This window comes from Ziziphus jujuba, chromosome 9 (genome assembly GCF_031755915.1).
Source record: "Ziziphus jujuba cultivar Dongzao chromosome 9, ASM3175591v1".
NCBI classification, from domain to species: domain Eukaryota; kingdom Viridiplantae; phylum Streptophyta; class Magnoliopsida; order Rosales; family Rhamnaceae; genus Ziziphus; species Ziziphus jujuba.
Window position 1 is genome coordinate 24,795,428 of NC_083387.1, and position 12,921 is coordinate 24,808,348.

The following is a 12,921-nucleotide window of genomic DNA, read 5'->3' on the forward strand; positions in this document are numbered from 1 at the left end:
TGGGAGCGCCCAAATTATTTTTGGTTTTAAAGCCTTTACTCATCACCATCACGTGGCACCATGACAAACATTAATTTCTACACGTATGCTTGCCTTACATTTTTTTGTTCTAGCGACTCGAACTCGCGCATCTCTGACGCAAGTACTGGCTGGTCGATCACCAGGCCAGGCCACTTCCCCGTATGGTTGCCTTACATAATAACTATGTATTTATACACATTAATATTCTTAGCCAAAACAAATAATTTAGTAATAACGAATACGGATTTATACATTTGTCTCTTTATGGTCAACATTCTCCACCAAAACAGATCAACCAAACAACATTTAATTATAATCCATCTCCCACCCAAAAATCTGCCTCAAAAACAAAACCTCCCAATTCATATCCACAAAAGTCTCTTCTTCGCGCATGAAAAATCCAATATTTTCCATTCCAAAAACTTAAAAAATAATGATAATAATAATAATAATAATAAACCAATAATCATTCTCTTTTTCTGATTTTTATTTTTGAAAATGTTACCCAGAAAACTTACAAAATGCTTTAGCTTCACGGCATCAAGAGACTGGGTATACCGGCAATCGTTCATCAACGCCGGTCTCCGATCGACCACCGTTGATCTGGGTGACGGCACGATCATGCACTGCTGGGTTCCGAAAGCCTACAAGCACAACAAACCCAATCTCCTCCTCATCCACGGCTTCGGAGCCAACGCCATGTGGCAATACGGCGACCATCTCCGGCAATTCACCTCCCGGTTCAACGTCTTCGTTCCGGACCTGCTCTTCTTCGGCCACTCCTTCACGTCGAGGAAGGAGAGGACGGAGTCGTTTCAGGCGGTGAGCGTAATTAAGATGATGGAAGCTCACGGTGTCAAAAGGATGAGCGTGGTTGGGATCAGTTACGGCGGTTTTGTTGGTTACAGCATGGCGGTTCAGTTTCCCAAGGCGGTTGAGCGGATCGTTCTTTGTTGTTCGGGAGTCTGCTTGGAAGAGAAGGATCTGGAAGATGGGTTGTTTAAGGTGTCCAATTTGGATGAAGCAGCTGACATTTTGTTGCCTCAGACACCCGACAGACTCCGGCAGTTGATGAGGTTCTCTTTCGCTAAGCCTGCTAGAGGTGTTCCTTCTTTCTTCCTCACGGATTTCATTCATGTAAGATCACCTTTTTTATTTATTATTATTATTATTCTTTTTTTTTTTGTGGCATTTGATCATTTAGTCCTTTTTTTGTCCATTTGTTTTTTATTTTCTGATAAAAATTTTAATCAGATTTTTATAAAAAAGTTATTTATCACTGTTAATGAATAATAATTAATCAGATGTATAAGTTATGTTGGATGATCAATAAATTATTAGTATTAAAGAGTTTATTTTTATAATTTTAATATACAAAAATAATAAAATTAAATATTTCAACTTATTAATGATTATCGATTAATAACAAAATTCAATTTAATCATTGTAAATGGACCCAAAAAAAAAAAATTACCATTTTGTTATTGACAAAATTTTTTACTATTAGATGGTTTATGTCCTACACCAGCTGTATTTAATTGATATGCCTAGCTCACGGTCTAATACTTTTTGTATATTTATTTAATTAATTTATTTTTTTTGCATATATATGTAAATAAGATTCTTATATTTTGTGTAAAGGTAATGTGCACAAACTATGTAGAAGAGAAGAGAGAATTGATTCACGCATTACTCAAGGGCAGAAAATTTTCTGATCTCCCTCGGATTACTCAGGTTAATTTTTTAATTATTTAAACCTATCTCCTATCTCACTCGAATATGGTACGCAGGTTAATTTATTGCTGTATATATATATATATATTGTTGACAATTTGTATATATAGATGAAACGTTGTGCAGAAATTAAGTAATATTAGTATGAGCATCAAGTAAAATAGTTTAATTATCAAATATAGAATACAAATTGATTTAAGACATCGTTTTATTGATTCGTATCATATTTATTTATATATTTATACCTTTTCTAAATTTAATTTTAACTCCTTTGCAAAACTAAAAAAAGGTTTAAATTTAACGATTAGAAAAAAAAAAAAATTATCATCTTGCAAGACTTGCATTCAAAAGTTGGTAAAACTTGAGCACTATTACAGTATTACTCTATCCAAAATAATAAATTTCAAATAATCTTGCAAAATGGACCAACTAGCCGGCAGCAAGCTGGTTTTTTTTTAGTCTTCCTTTTTAATTTTCTTGGTACTGTTTTAGTCTTCCTTACTTTTTATCTTTTTATAGGCAGCTATGTGATATATGAAAATGGTTAATTGCTCAGAAGAATTTTCTTTGCTTTTTTTTTTTTTTCATTTTTTTTTTGCATTAGTACTAATATGAAAGTCATTTATCGTTTTTTCTTTGTGATAAGCAGCCAACGTTGGTATTATGGGGTGAACAAGATCAAATATTCCCTTTGGAATTAGGGTATAGATTAAAAAAGTAAGTAATTTTTTTTAAAAGAAATTAAATATGAAGAAAGATTATTATTGTAAATTAGTGTAGAATTTTGACCCTCTATTCAATTTTATTTGACTTTTCAATTTTGAACATTTTTGGAATAGACATGTGGGAGAAAGTGCTCAAATTGTAGTCATAAAGAACGCAGGGCATGCTGTGAATCTTGAAAAGCCTAAGGAGTTTGCCAAGAACTTGAAATCCTTCCTTCTTGCTGATTTATTCTCATCCACATCTTCTACATCTTCATTTACTTGCAAAGATCAGAGCCACGACCAAAGAATAGATTCAACTTGTGGTGGTTTTATACGCAAATGAAAAATTATGATTAATATTGTACAAATATCGACATACAGGATTTGGATATATTGGTCATGATGAAGAATGCTATTTATCATTATGACGATAATATTAAAGATATAACAATTTGTACACTGATTATTGTATTATATAAATTTTGAAGTTAATATTTAAATATATTATTAGTAATGTGAAATCAGTCATCAATAACATATATATTGATGAATTATATTATACATTGATAAGTATAAGAAAGGTTATTAATTATCATTAGTGATAAAATTGACAATATGTTAATAATTTATTAAATCAATTTTAAAATACATATATAATTTTACTCTTGATGCAAAATAAATTATAAATAAATAGAAATATTTTAGAGATAATTACATTTTGGTACCTTAATTTTTAAAAATTTTATAATTTAGATTTTTAATTTTTCAATTTAGTAATTTAAGTTTTCAATTTTTTGATTTGTTATAATTTGGGCATCGTTTGAATTTTAACTGTAGGATTTAACTACCTTTTCACATAATTGGTATTAAACCACATGAATTTACAAACTAAAAGATATTAAAATACAAAATATTAAAACTATATTTAAAATTTTATACTTAGATATCCTTTATTTTTTAAAAAATAATTGTGCAAAAATTTAAATAATATTAAATTGTATCAAATTTTAAATTACAAAATGCTAAAAATGCATACTTTTAAAATTTTATGCTTTAATATTTTCTATTTCTAAATTTGACATATTTTTATATTAATTATGCAAGACGATTGGTCTAAATTGCACTAAACTAAAAAATTTTAAAAATTAACTTTTAAATTGAAAAATTAAGGAATTGAATTGTAAAATCTTAAAAATCAAAATATCAAAATCTTAATAGTCAAAATATCAAAGGTAATTATTCCATAAGAAATATTTGATTAATAGTAATTATGATGTTTTGGATATTATCATATCAAATGCCTCAAACATGTATGCTAATTATAGTTTTGCCAAAAACAAAAAAATGTACGTTAAATTATAGCATATGACATGACATTTTTTTAATGAGATTGCTAATTTTTTTTTTTTTTTTAAGATAAATGGGCTTGCAATTTTAAGAGTCAAGTTTTTGGTTGAAAAGTGAAATATTGAACATTGTCGTGTGTTCTGCCATTCATTCATTCATTTATTTATTTATTATCATTATTAATTTCTGTAAATTGGCCCGGAGAAATTTTAGCACAAGATCAAGAACTTTTAGTCCCAAAAATGCTGTTCTGCCAATTACAAGTACTGTTGGTGCACATTTTAAACACAAAAAAAATAAAAATAAAAAAACGTTGTTAGTATTTGAACTTCCAATTATTTCAAATGACGGCAAATTCAATTTTGTCCTGGCAAAAACATAATCTAACGTTTAGAATTGGAATTCCCCACCATCAATATCAGAAAAAAAATATATATATATATATATATATATATACATATCTATATATATTGATGTCAATCTTCAATTATCGTCAGCAGTTAACAAAGAATAATACATTAAAAATAAACAAGACAAATGAATAAAATATTTTTCTGAAAAGAGAATAAATATTATTATTATTATTTTTTTTTCTGGTTATGTTAACGGCGATGAGATTCGAATTAGGATAGAAAATAATGACTCTACCACTTGACAAATTCATTATAATAACATTGGGACTCTTTTCAGTTGTTTCTGTTGGTCTGAATCTTTTATGGTTTTTCACGTTTTTCAAAATAATTAAAGAAAAACATGATTATAATAATAATTATGGAGGCAATTTTTATTAATTAAAACAATAAAAGGAATTAAAATGTAAGAGATGTATGTCGTTTATGCCATACATGTATGGTTATGATACTTATTTTACGCGTATTATTTATTTTTTTTGACTTAATTATACACATTATTTTTTTAATGGAATGCAAAATATGATTTTGATACGTAATTTTATTTTCTTGTTAAATCTAAGCATCACTTTACAGCTTTATACCCTTTGACTCTTTGGCCATACTCGATGTTACCCATTCAATGATTTTAGGTGAGCCACCCACGGAACTACAACTGTTTCCACGGTCCAAAATCTTTAATTTTTTCTTCCTCTTATAAATTAAAATTTCCAAAACCCCCCATCTTCACCTAAAAAGAACAAACCGAGAAACCTATGCATATTGCCCAACTTGATGAGAAACCCATATATGCATATCGCTCAACTTGGCTACTGTAAAATCCTAGCTAAACCAATTTGAAATATTAAACATTTCAAATCTTAACCATTAAATTCAAAAGAATAATGGAAACACATTTAAATCAATGCTTGTCATAGACATTTTTTTTTAAATATATAAAATTTTAATGCTTTTGGTAAGAAATTAAGAAGAATATACACCTAGTCTAAATTGTAGATTGTAAGAATAAAAATCATAAAGATACTTATAAAAGGTAATAAAAATAATTAATAAATATATAAGATTGTTTCCATATGGAATGAAATTAATCTCCTCCCGGTGTTTGGTGTGTAGATATATAGAAATTTTGTAAGAGGCATTCAAAGGAGCGTCGATATTCAATTACATTAGAATAGGCAGTATCTTTAGGCGGCCTAACCCCCCACCAAATGTGGTTATGGTGTGCCAATTTTCACTATAGAAAAATTAATTATAATAATAATAATAATAATAATAATAATAATAATATATTTTACATAAGACAATAAGACATATATATTCTCAGTCAAAAATAATAATAATAATAGAAAAGGAAAGTCTTATAAGTGTATTTAAAAGTGAAGTCTCATTTACTGTCCTGAGAAAAGTATCTGTTTCCAAAGTCGCACCTAAATAATGATAAATAAATATACAAATAAGAAAAAAAAAAAAAAAAGTGATATATACAGAACAGCTGTTTGGCAGGAGTCTCACCCTAGCAGCCTCCTAATACTCAATACCAATTCAAATTCATGGTCCAAAACGATACCCTGGAATTGTCGTCCTTCTTCCTTCTCTTGTCTTCGGGTATCTGACCCTCTCTATCTCTCTCTCTCTCTCTCTCTACCACAGGCTTACATCACACCCATATTTATATTCCACCAATCTCTTTTCTTCTTACAGATAAACTCCAAAAACTCCATTACCATATCTCCACCCTTTTCTAACACTAACCGAGAAACTTCAAATCACATCACAGAGGGAAAAAAAAAAAAAAAAAAAAACCCAAAAAACAAAAAAGACAAAAAAAGGAGAGAAAATCTGTGATTTCCAGAAAATTAACAAGCAAGAAAAAGGAAAAGAAAAACCAGACCCTTTGTCCCTTTTGTAATTTATACAAAAACCCAGATACAAGTTTACACAATCCCCGTGATCTTCTTGATGATATGGGTTTCAGGGAAGGCTCTCCGACCTCCATATCTCCATTGCTTCTTCGAAACATTTTGACTTCCATCTTTCTCTACGCAGATGACTCCTTCCTATGCTTGGCCAAGAAATACAAATCCCTCGAACTCCTCCGCCATTTGCTTATCACTTCTTTCCTCTTCTTCCTCCGTCTCCTTCCTTCCCTCTTCCCTTCTCGCCTCATCCCTCACCACCGTGATGAGAAGGAAACCCAATCCTCCCACCCTCTAAATTACCCCCAAAACGACGCCGCCCACGTGCCCCCCACGTGCTCTGGCGATTCCAGCATCTCTCGCGCGCTTTCTCAGCTCCTCTCCATCGCAATTGATATTCCGGTCAGCTCACGCAAGTACGAGGTGGTTCGGTCTTTGGCCGACCGGATTATCGACGAGAACAACAGGGAGGGTTTCGGTGCTCTTCGTGATGTTAACCGGACTGTTCTCTCGGAGGCTTTTGGTCGGACTCTTGCTCAGCTTGAAGCCGCCGTTTTGAACGAGCGAGCCGGCGAGGAGAGTGGTGGTGGTGGTGGTCGGATTGGGGGTTTTGAGTTCGGCCGGTTGAACCGGGTTGTGAAGGCGGTTCGGTCTTTTGGGGCTGGGAAAGTCAGAGAGGGAGCGAACCGCTCTGGTGGCGGTAGTGGTGGTGGGTCGGCGGAGAAACTGGCGGCCGAGTTGCTTTGGTTGGCTCAGAAGCTGGCTGGGTGTGGATTTGTGGAAGAAGCTGTTAGGAAGTGGGCGGCTGCTTCTAATTTGGCTTGGCTCGCTGTTTCGGGTGAGCCGCGGCTGCAGGGCTCCCTTGTCAAGCTTTCAGGTGCTCTCCCATAATTAATTGATACAATTTGTTTATTTTATTTTTTTATAAACTGTTATTATTGTTTTTTGGTCTTGTTATGCTAAATTTCTTAGTGGGTGTGCTAAAAAAATATTTAATTATATTAAATTGAAATTTGTAAAACTTTTGTACACGAATAAATAAATAAACAAAATTAACAAACCCACAAACACATGCCGAGATTCTATAAAATATGGTGGCATAATGTTGTGGAATATACTCCTTGGAGAGAGTAAAGTCTGGTGCATTTGGATGCATCTTTTTTTCACTTGGATCCGTACATAGATTTCTGATGTTTGCTGACCATTTATTTATTTATTTATTTTTTGTGGGACCATTTTTGAAATTTTTTTTGGATCTTTTGTCTTTGTAATGTAGTTTTCTAACCCAAAAAGGAATTAATTTATAACTTAATCAATCAATTGGCATTCTCAAGTATGTAGCAAATAGTTAAAGAGGGTAATTTAAGGAGGAACAGAATGTTGATGCAAATTAACTATAATTTAAAGGGGGTTGATATAAAACTCTATTACATATATCCTGGAATGTTTGTTCAATTATAACAGGGAAAAAAAGAAAAAAAGAAAAAAAAGAAAACTAATGCCTAGATTGGAGATACCATATGGTGGTTGTGGAATAAGGGTAGGGAATTACTTCCTTGGAGAGAGTAAATTCTGGTGCATTTTGATGCATCATTTTTACTTGGATCTCGTACGTAGATTTCCGATGTTTGATTTGTCTAGAATCTGATTGCTGATCATTGTCAGTGGGAGCAAATTTTCTTATTTTATAGCCTTTTGTCTTGTAGTATTTGTTATTCTAATCTAACAAGAAATTAATTTATTACTTTTATCACTCCATGGCATTCCCGAGAATGCATCGAATATTTAAAGGGTATGGTTTATGGAGGAAGAGAATGTTGGTGCAAATTATAATGGGGTAGATTCATGTTTAATTGAATTGTATAATTAGCATGTGTTATATTATTAGAAAATTATATTATTTATATCTAAGAATGTTTGTCAAGTTTACCCAAAAAAAAAAAAAAAAAAAAGAAAAAAAAAAGACAAAAAGAATTCTTGTTTTTTGGTTAGACTTTTGTGTGTGTATTTTTTATTTTTTATTTATTTTTGGTTAAATAGAAAATCCAAGATAAGCTAGAGATAAAGAGGCTTAAACGAAAAAGGGTAATTAAAAGAGTTGGCTTTTCTAAACTGATTATTGTGGATAAATACTCAAAAAATGTTTTAGATTACTATTGTTCAAATTGCCAACATTATTTATCAGAAATTAGTAAATAATATCCATTGCAAATGTGTGAAATAGTAGTTCTTTCTTGAATTAAAACCATAGATACAGTAGTTTCTACCATATAAACAAAAAGTATTTTCTTCTTTCTTCCTAGCATTTGAAGTTGCATTATATTTGCAGATGTTAGATTGCCTGCTATAGTTTCTGTGCTTTAGATATGGTTTATTGTCACTGAAAACGACTAAGTGTTTTTATTTTTTTGGGATCATTTGCAGCATTCATGTTCAAGCAAGCCAAAGACATGAAACTGGATAACGAAGCTGACGAGGAGGAGGAGAAGCAGGAAGTGAAGCAAATAAAGATGCAGATGCTGCTGTCATGGCTGCCATTACTATGCAGGGCTAGCAATGGCACCGATGCACCTGTTCTGAGCATTGGTGAAAGGGCGGAGCTCGAGAGAGTGCTTGAAGAAACCATAGAGAAACTGGAAGAAGAGGAGCAACAAGAGAAGGTGTTGACCCTTTGGCTTCATCACTTCACATATTGTCCCTCCTCTGACTGGCCAAACCTCCATGCCTCTTATGCACGCTGGTGCGATGCTTCCCGGAAGCTCTTGCTCCATCAATGACGGTGAAAATTTCTGGTAAGTTGGATAAGGATAATTGCTAAGCAGTTGGGAATAGCTTGGTATTCATATTTTTGTACCATTTAAAGCGAAATTGAAGCAGTGCTTGTAGTCTTGTTACTCTGTACATATATATTGGCAGAAACCTTTATTAATTAATTTGTGATATATATAAATCGCTGTTTTGGCATTGGATATGTGGTCTTCAACATGTATGATATGGCTTTTATTTGTCTTGTTAATTATTAATAATCAGGTTTTCTACCATATAAGAAACAAAAGGTAAAATTTGTGAGCCATGTAAAAGTGCATGGTTTCAGTATTAGAAAGATATATATGTGCAGTCGAATTTCAATATACACATTATATTTTGAGCTCAAGCTAAATGGGACTTTCTCGGTCAGTAAAAAAGTCGTAGGAAACATATGCACTAAAATGTGCTTTTGGATTTTGAAGCAGGTAGCTCGTGAACGAAGGCCAATGTATATTTATGCTTTTGTCGATTTCTCGAAGGACAATGGTTTTGGTCCCGTGGATTGGAGGACAACCTAATGTGGAAATGACTTTCCTTCGGCAAGGTCTGGAGCTTGAATACTCCAAGCTGGGAAGCGCTGGGAGAAACAAAAGGAAAAAGGAAGTATTAAATATAAAAAAAAAAAAAAAAAAACCTTCATGCGTATGTATCTAAAGATATATGATTAGATTTATTAATTAATAAAATACAAAAAACTTACATAGTCTACTTGAAAATCGTTTCCATTCTGTTTCTATTTATTGTATATTTGTGTATTATGATAGAAGGAAGAAGATTTATTTTTTTATTTTTTTATTTTTTTATTTTTTTTTTATTTTTTGCTTATAAGTTTAGATTAATTAGTGTTGGGTTAAATATTAATGTAAATTTTGAAATTTATATATTGAAAAAAAAAATTGACAAAATCTTGGGGACCATATTTAGATTTATATTCAATTTTATATTTATATAAATATATTTTGTTGAAAATATTCAAATTGTTGGGCCCATGAGTGGTTTCCTCCCCGTATATAACCATCCTTGATTTCAAATGGATGAAAATAATAATAATAATAATAATAAATAATAAAAGTATCCATAAAAGCACTACAATGTAGAGTTTACCTAAATCACCATTATAACCTCTTTCTCAAAAGACTATACCTTATCAAAAACTTATTAAACTCCGGATTTAATATGAGCCTAACAGAGAAAAATGACTATCGCCAAAAAAAAAAAAAAAAAAAAAAAAAGAGAGAGAGAGAGAGAGAGAGAGAGAATGACTTTAATTAAATAAAATAGCTCAATTATATTTTACTTTTACATATGCTTACCATTAAGTTTCAAAAAGAGTCGCTCTTTTTTCATTATTAGTGGTAAGTTAAAAAATGGTATACAAATTAGTTGAAGGTGAACAAGTACACACACACACACACACACACATACACCCCCACGCGGCACCCCCCCAAAACACACGTATGTGTGTCTATATTCAATTTGAAAGCGATGAAATTAACGAGATTAAGTAAATTCCATATTTTAAATTTAGTCTAATCAAATCCGGGTTTTCAAGTACACAAGATGAAATTAAACTACACAATTAAGCAGTGATTATTACAGCTTATGCATTCATACTGACACTGAAAGGTAGAATAGAGCCATGGATGTCATTTGTGCTAATTATAGAACTACGCTGATGATAATGATAATGAGGAAAATGATTATAACACTGCTTTTCATGATCGTAGTAGAAGCAAAATATCAAAACCCTCCTCCCAATATTCCTTATTTCTTCTTATTCTTATTATGATCTTTGTTCTGATCGTCAAGAAATTGACAATAAGTATAACCTTCCTAATATTTTTGTACACAGAGAATTTTATTTGTGCACGGCACTCGCTACTAGAATGTGCAAAAAAACTAAAGAAGCTGATCCAAAAACCCTAATGGATGTTGCTGAATGCTTGACAATTGAATCAAAGAAATGCCTGGACAAAATAGTTGTATCAGCACTATATTGCTCTTTTGGTTGTGCAAAGTACATGATGCGCAAAAACTGAATATTATGTATAAGATTCTAAATTAATTTATACTTCCTTTGTATTAACTCAATTCTCATTAATATATATATATATATATATGTGTGTGTGTGTGTGTGTGTATTAAAGATTTCATCAATTTAATTAATATTTATTCAGAATAAAATACCTAGAAATCTAGCTTCAAATCTCTTTACAATTATAACATAAATAGTAGTTATCATTCATAAATTTAAAACTAGGCAACAATGAAGGTAACCATACATTTTTCATGAAATATCAATTTTCTAAACTTAATTTTGTGTCACTTATATTGTTGTTGATTTTTATTTTGTTCTTCACCCATGAAAATAAGTTATTTCAAAATAATAAAAATAAATAATTTTTAATTCGATTAAAAAAAAAAAAAAAACTAAAACGCTACATCGAAAGTTATGAATTATTATTCCCCCAGTTTATTAAAAGCTTATGAATTTTACATATATATCTACACTGTAACAGAGTCGTTTGAGAGTAAAGAATACATGGAAAGTTGCTACCGTAGCTGCATCAAGAATTAAATATAATGGTCCTTATATGAATATTGCCTAATGATAAATGAAAATTAAGCAAGTTAATTAACTACTGAAAGTATTAATTTAGTTAAGTTCTTATCTAGTTTATGGCTCTGCCTTATATTTTGTTTATGTGTCTTAGTCAATATTGATAATATATTTTATGTTTGTAGATATAAATCATATGAGAAAAATATATTAATTTACATGCTATGGGTTTTTTTGAATCCTATTTTTTTATTTGTAAAGGAAACTTAAGTTAATAGGAAGTGAACTACCATTTATTTTCTCTAACAGTACACCATATCAATTGTAACATCCCGACCCAAACCACATCGGAATTCGTGCACGTCGACCGAGGTGACCGTTCATTGAGTGGGTCAAAAGTTGACTTTTTGTTCCAATTGAAATTTCTAGTTGACCATGGTACCATGGCGAAGTGCATGATGCCTCGAGTTCGTAGACTAGTAGCACGTCGAAAACGGAGCTACGGTTTGAAAGTTATGAGCAAAACAAGTCGAGGTGCAAACTGTCCAAAAGGTGCCGGAAGTTGACTTTTTATCGTTGTATAATTTTCTTTTGACTTTTGTATGGTTGTAAAGTACTCGTCGATACGAGTTCATAGACTAGCGGCACGCTTAAATTGGACATCTGGTTAAAAAGTTATGGATGTGTGAAGTTCACCGGATACCGTAATATTTTATTATATCTGGCTGAAGTGCACAATAACGCCATGTATCGTCACCTGATTGGTCCACGTGGGTGAACAGTGTCACCCACGGTGGTTTTTATTTTGGCAAAACGGGGGGAAGGAGAGAGAAGGAGATAAAGGAGAGAGAGAGTTAGAGAGAGAAACGACTGGCCACCACCGGTTGGCCACCATCCGGCCACACGCGCCGGCCAGGCAGGAGCGCCTCTCCATTTCCGACCAACCACCCAAATCTCACGGCCAACCGACCGGCGACGCGCCTGGATCGGAGCGTTTTCCGGTGACGGCGATTTTTCCCCTCCACCACCGGCAACTGCCGATTTGCCCAATTTCCAGCCACCCCAAGCTACACGCTCCTGACCAGTCTCTCACCCGTGGGAATTCTGGCCTACCCACCAAATTTCACGGCCACCGGACCTCCGACGAGCCGGGATGAGAGTATTTTCCGGCAAGGCGCCGAAAACCTTCAAACCCCGATCTATTCGCCGTCCGGCCTCCGTTTGTCTCACCGCCGGTCTCGTTGGAATGCTCCCCCCTAATTCTACAAAATCCCCAAAAATCTCAGCCATCGGCCACCGGACGCGCCGCCGCCGGCAACAGTTGCCGGTGACCGCGGCGGCTCGCCTGGAATCACTGTTCCGACGAGTACCCAATTGCACCGCTGGTCCCTCTCCACTAATTTCGACCTCCTGAATCC

The 12,921-nt window shown here is 32.9% G+C and overlaps 2 protein-coding genes across 3 annotated transcripts; both read left to right on the plus strand.

The window, feature by feature from the left end:
• The first annotated feature begins 243 nt into the window (after window positions 1-243).
• Window positions 244-2,948, plus strand: LOC107421516 (uncharacterized). Its single transcript, XM_016030767.4, has 4 exons — window positions 244-1,158; window positions 1,663-1,755; window positions 2,405-2,472; window positions 2,595-2,948. Exons 1-4 carry the CDS (start codon window positions 520-522, stop codon window positions 2,803-2,805), a joined length of 1,011 nt encoding a protein of 336 aa, XP_015886253.2. The 5' UTR covers window positions 244-519; the 3' UTR covers window positions 2,806-2,948.
• Window positions 2,949-5,720: 2,772 nt separating this feature from the next.
• Window positions 5,721-9,730, plus strand: LOC107421569 (uncharacterized). 2 transcript variants are annotated; one of them, XM_048481240.2, is made up of 3 exons: window positions 5,721-7,012; window positions 8,560-8,927; window positions 9,366-9,730. In XM_048481240.2, exons 1-2 carry the CDS (start codon window positions 6,184-6,186, stop codon window positions 8,910-8,912), a joined length of 1,182 nt encoding a protein of 393 aa, XP_048337197.2. In that variant the 5' UTR covers window positions 5,721-6,183; the 3' UTR covers window positions 8,913-8,927; window positions 9,366-9,730. The 2 variants fall into 2 exon arrangements, with proteins under 2 accessions (XP_048337197.2, XP_048337198.2); XM_048481241.2 differs by having other exon boundaries at window positions 9,369-9,730.
• The last annotated feature ends 3,191 nt before the right edge of the window (window positions 9,731-12,921 follow it).